General features: G+C 40.0%; 1 protein-coding gene across 1 annotated transcript; it reads left to right on the top strand.

Annotated features, from left to right (window-relative positions):
* Nucleotides 1-71: 71 nt before the first annotated feature.
* LOC138894474 (uncharacterized) lies at nt 72-1,265 on the top strand. Its single transcript, XM_070179172.1, has 3 exons — nt 72-506; nt 782-811; nt 891-1,265. The coding sequence occupies exons 1-3, from the start codon at nt 72-74 to the stop codon at nt 1,263-1,265; spliced, it is 840 nt and encodes a 279-aa protein (XP_070035273.1).
* Nucleotides 1,266-6,000: the final 4,735 nt, after the last annotated feature.

Below are 6,000 nucleotides of genomic sequence, written 5' to 3' on the forward strand. Positions count from 1 at the left end.
AACAAGGAGCTCCAGGTTTTCAAAATCAGCAGAGGTAGCAGTATCAATCTCCACAGTCGAATCGACCCAGCATGGAAGATCTTATGAAGACCTTTATTATCAAGACGGATGAGAGGCTTGATGCCCATGATACAGCTATCAAAGAATTGGGTACATCTTTTCGAAGTCTGGAAAGACAAGTTGGGCACTTAACTACTCTAATGTCTGAGAGAACCACAGGAACACTCCCGACTGATACAGAAAGAAATCCCAAAGAAACAGTGAATGCTGTAACTTTGAGAAGTAGGCAAATGTTAAAAGATCTCACCCCAATACACAAAGATGTGAGACATGAAAAAGAAAGCGGGGAGCAGTTGAAAAGTGGTGTCGAAAAGAAGAAGGAAGAAAACTCGAGAAGGGAGGAACCTGAGGTGAGCAAGTATATGCCTGCACTGCCTTTTCCCCAAAAGATAAATAGAGAAAAGCTGGACAAGCAGTTTGAGAGATTTATAGATGTTCTAAAACAGGTTCATGTAAACCTACCATTCACAGAAGTGCTCTCACAAATGCTGGCTTATGCCAAGTTCTTGAAGGAGATCCTGACAATGAAGAGGAAAATAGAAGAGACCTCAGTGGTCAAACTCACAGAGCATTGCAGTGCAATATTGCAAAACAAACTCCCACAAAAGTATGGATATCCAGGGAGTTTTACCATACCTTGCTCTTTAGGCACTATTAATTTTAATAAGTTTCTATGTGATTCTAGTGCATCAATTAATTTAATGCTTCTATCTATTTATAGGAAACTGGAGAAGGAGATTGGAGAGATAAGGTCTGCACCAATATCTTTGCAGCTGGCAGACCAAACGACTCTAATACCCGAGAGAATAGTTGAAGATGTCTTAGTTCAGGTAGATAAGTTTGTATTTCCTGTGGATTTCATAGTGGTTAATATGGAAGAGAACAAGGAGGCCTCCCTCATCCTAGGAAGAACATTCCTAGCAACGGGTAGAGAAATATTAGATATATATGAGAGAAAACTTATGCTTAGAGTGGGCGAGGAAATTGTGACTTTTGAGATGGATGTAGAAACGAGGGTAAAAAGGGAGAAGCTAGCTGCTAGTGTGGTGTGGAAAGTGAAGGGCGTGACAGAGAAGGCTGCAGGGAGTGAAAAAGATAAGTGTGGGGTGTACCCTAAGAAGGCTGAGAAGAAGTTATCTGCATGGATGAGTGCACTAGTTCAGGCGCGAGGGATGGATCCCAACTTCGACTCAAACCCCGACTAGATGTTCAGGGAAGTTGTCCTTACCTCTTTCTTTTTATTTGTGTGTCATAGGGATATGACACAATTTAAAGTGTGGGATGGGGATGTATATATGTATAGAATGTATAAATGTCTATGTGTGTTTATTTTTTTAATTCATTTGATTGAAAATTTTAATTTTTTTGATTTTTCTCGACGATGGATGTCATTCGACAGGTTTCTTGAAGGATTAAGTCGAGAAAAAAAATTATTATTTTCTTTAGGTAGTATAATAATTCTCCCTTGGGTTTTCTTTATGCTGCGGTTCTTTTTCAAGAGTTTTGTTTGAACTGGGTGTAGTTAGTTTTATTTTTTTAGGAGTAGGAAATTTTGTGCTGTGATTTGAAATAAAAGCAATATCTCTTGACTGTATTATGCCTTGAGAATAGTAAGTACCTTAGTTGTTATGCGTAAGCTCAATTTCTTTACTCTTGTATAAGCACCTTAGATGGTACGATCTTAACTTTGCTTAACTGCTTTGATTAGAGTGTCTCGATGAGTCTGATCCTGAGTGAGTTATGTGCCATGTGTGTGTGAGGTTTCGTGTATTCTGTGCATTGAATTTGATGTATAGAACTTGCCCCATGTGTTTGCAAAGCGAAATAGAAGTTTTATTCAGTCTTGAAAGTGTTATAGGTGTTTTGTTGTTGAACCAGTTATATGTTGTACCCACATAATTGTTATGTATCTTAGTTAACCCCTTTGAGCCTGTAATCCCGTTTCTTTGGCAACCACATTACAAGCCCTACCCATTTTACCTCTCGCGAGCACTTGAAATTGTTATGAACTTTGTAAAAGTTAAAGTGTGGGGTGTTTATTGGTTTTTGAGTGGAACTAATGAAATAAGGAGAAAGGTGCACTGTTTTGAAAAGAAAAAAGAGCCACGTGAATTGAAAAAAATATAGTTGCATTGTTGTACAAATATTCATTGATTTGTGGTAATTCTTAATGTATTTGTGCTTAAAGAAATTGGAAGTTGGCATATATTGATATAAGGGTGAAGTTATGGTTTGACATAAGTGTGGGGTTTTGAACAATGAAACGCATGTATTAAAGTTCTTAGGGAGATGTAGTCAATATATTCAAATGTATCCTATCCGTCCCGCAAAATACATTACAACCCAATAAAGTCCTACTTGATCCTTGACTGAATGAGCTCAATTAGTAGAGTAATATATTACAGGAAAGCTTATAGTACATCTTTTGTGCAACATGAATGTTGTTTCTAAGAGTGAGCGAATTATTCCTATCTTGAGTTCCTAATTGTTCTTAAACTTTATTGTGTGTGGAACTACTCTCTATTGTTGTATGAGGGCACTTGATTCATGAAGTAAAGGTAATGTCATTGACCTATGTGTTAGAGTAAGTGAGAAAGTTATGAAAAATGCGTGGTGTAGTTGAGTCAACTCTTGAGGCGAGTATGTTACGGTATTGTGCTTAATTTGTTTGATTATTCTTGGAGTAATGAGTTAGGAGAGTTGTTTAAAAAGGTCGTGTCTATGTGAAGTATAGTTTGATTGCTCAAGGACAAGCAATGGTTTTAAGTGTAGGGTATTGATGGTAGGCTATAATCCTGTGCTTTAGTCGTTTATTACACTCTAATTCACTACAATTTACTTGTGTTGAGCTTTAATTGGTAGTGTTTTTACACTTATTGTGTGTTTTATGTCTTGTAGGAGTAATTTCGAGTTGTGTAGATGTTGTAGAGCTAATTCGAGCTATTTGGAGCTTTGAAGTCTGAGTAGAAGCCCAAGCAATTAAGTTAGGATCACTTTCGGGGGTCGAAAACTAAGTCTCGATGTCAAAAATTTGAAAAACTCATTTCTGGCCACAATTTGCACTACCGCCCCGCGGGGCGCTAGTGCAAAAAGTGGTCAGAAATCATATTTTGGCATGTTCTGAAATTTCCTACATGCGTGCCGCATGGGGTGGCGCGGCATGCGGCGCAGTAGCCCAAAAATGTTAGAGTTACTTCCAAATTCCGCTAAAAAAGGGTAATTTCATCTGGGGATTATTGGGGGATGGCTTAAATACACGGGAAAACACCATTTTCGAGACTTTTGGACAGAATTCGACCTAAGGAGGCTCAGATACCAAAGGAGGAGTTGGAAGAACACACGCACAAGGATTTCATCATTCCTTCCTCACTCAAGATCCGAGTTTGGATTGAATCTATATTTTCCTATTCTTTAATTACATTTGTGAAAAACTTCTCCATGTCTATGGAGTAGATCCTTTTGGGGTTTTGATGGATTTGGTGTATTGATGATTATTTGTGGATTATAACTCTATTTTTATGTATTTGAATTATTTTTGGAAGATTTAATTGTTGCATCTATATTCACATGTTCTTGTAATCGAGAGAGGTATAACTTGTGATATTTTTGCATTATCTTGTTGGTTGAGTTCATTATTTCTTCTTAGTAATCGAAAGAGGCTAGTTGAATCATTGATTAAACCTAGTTAGGAGGATAATCGAAATAGGTTCTCCTAAAGACCAATCCATTACGAATTCTTGTGTATCTTTACCGGGCTTAAATTGGTTCATATTGTGAGGTTGAGACTTAATCGAGATAGGAGTTTCTACGAACATTTGAACTAATAATTGAGTAAATTCGAGAGACTCATTTGAACATTAGGAGTGAATTAACTAGAGTTAATCCAGACAATTATCTTGCACCTATCTAATCAAGCCCGTATTTTCTTCCATTGATATCTTCCTTGCATTCTTATGTTGCGATTGTCATAGTCAATTAGCTCTAGATTCTTAGTTAATTTTAGTTTTTAATCACAAAATTCTCAACTGTTGATCCTCCTGATTAGCAATCAAGCTAGAAACTACGAGAATACTATTTAAATCCAATCTGTATGGATACGATATTATACTATACTATCTTTGACTAGCGAGCACAATTTAAGTGTGTGTTTTGCGCTCTTCAAATTTTGGTGAAAGAATTGGAAGAGCTCAGGGCTAAATTCAATATTCCTAGTCATGTTGAGTTGATTCCGGTGGGGTGGGATGCTGTGACGACTCACCGTCCTGGGTACTGCGCCTTCTACGCCTACCCGTTCCAAGTTGGCTACACTCTTCCTCTTCTTCCATTTACGGAGGAATTCTGCCGTTATTACGGTATTTGCCCGACTCAGTTCGCGCCATATGTTTACAAACTTATCCGGATGCTCACCAAATATGCCGAACTGGCCAGGGCCAAACTGATGCTTTGACATTTGATACATCTCTTTGCCCCTAGTTTTTATAGATGAATGACAAGGCCAAACGCCAATTCTGGTTCAATTTCTTCTTCATCAAGATCGAAGATGTGGTGGCCAATGTCGATGGTTTTTCTGAGACTTGGAATTATACTCATAAGTATTCAATCTCACTGTAGATACTTGATTTGATTTTCTTTTTGTGCCCGACCAGGGTTTTTTGACTTTACGTCCCTTACTTGTGTAGCCAAGACTACGGCTCCTCATTCGGTCGCCGAAATTTCTGATTGGGTTGGTCGACTCCTTCCCCATATCGTAGGGATTCACGAGTGGTCGAGTTTTTTGAAGAAGTTTGGACCTTCTCCCCTCTCAACTGGTAAGTTCCTCTTATTATTGGCATCTTGGGTTTCTTTTGTTCACCTTTGCTGATTTTCCTCTCTCCTCGTATTCTTCTCAGCTTCGACCATGGGATCTTCAAGGAGGTCTAGATTTCCCACACTCATATTCCGTAAGAGGAAAGCTACTGCATCTTCAGCTCCCGCCCCTTCTATGATTGCGGCTAATTCCACTCTCTTCTCGATCCCTCGTGTTGATGCGTCTAGTCTTGCGCCTTTTGCGGCTGTGGGGATTTTGACCACGGAGATATCGGCCTCTCCTATATATCATCTTATAGATGAAGACGATGAACTTGTGCCGGGTGAGGGGGACTTGATGCCCCGTAAGAGGATATCTATGGATGCCGTCTACGGGTCGCCCGGACCGTTGACTCAGTGGGTGGTAATTTTTCACTGTTTGAGAAGGCAACCATTGTCATTAGGGATGACATTGAGCCAGAGTCTGGGACTCCGAGGTTTGAGGCAGCCGAAATAGATATGCCTTTTATGGCGGCGGAGGTGGAGGGATCGGCTACTAACGTTCTCGATACTTAGAGGCGAGAGGAGGCATCAACTTCTCAGCCGACCACTGATACTTCTTTGCTGACCAACGAGAGAGGTAATGATGTGACCAAGGAAGGCGAGGAGTCGGTGTCGGACGTTGATGTAGATGACCTGAAGATGATGAGGGAGGGTTTTACCCAACTGGAGGTAATGTTGTAGGGGTCTACGAGGACCATTGTGATCCTTATGGACCGCGACTTGCTGAAGAATACGGAGAATGTTGTACCTGCCTGCGGCTCTCTTTGCTCTGACATAAGGGGTAAGACCCTCCAAGAATTGGGCGACATCACCTTGTCGAGGAGTATAGCCGGTCTTGCTCTCAAGGTGAATGCTCAGTGTTTTGTCCCTCTATTTTTTCCTTTGTTAGCAGGGGCGTTTTCATGTTTGCCTTACTTCTTTTTTCATTTTATGTTTGCAGACAGTGATTTTGGAGATTGAAAGTGCCCGAAGGGAGGAGAAATATAGGGAAATATTTGTGAGGTTAAAATACAAATATTTCGAGTACCGTGGCAAGTACCGGGAGTTCCGCAGGCGGTTTGGTGAGGGCGAATATTTGCAGGCCCTTCGCGA

Source organism: Nicotiana tomentosiformis, chromosome 6, assembly GCF_000390325.3.
Source record: "Nicotiana tomentosiformis chromosome 6, ASM39032v3, whole genome shotgun sequence".
NCBI classification, from domain to species: Eukaryota; Viridiplantae; Streptophyta; class Magnoliopsida; order Solanales; family Solanaceae; genus Nicotiana; species Nicotiana tomentosiformis.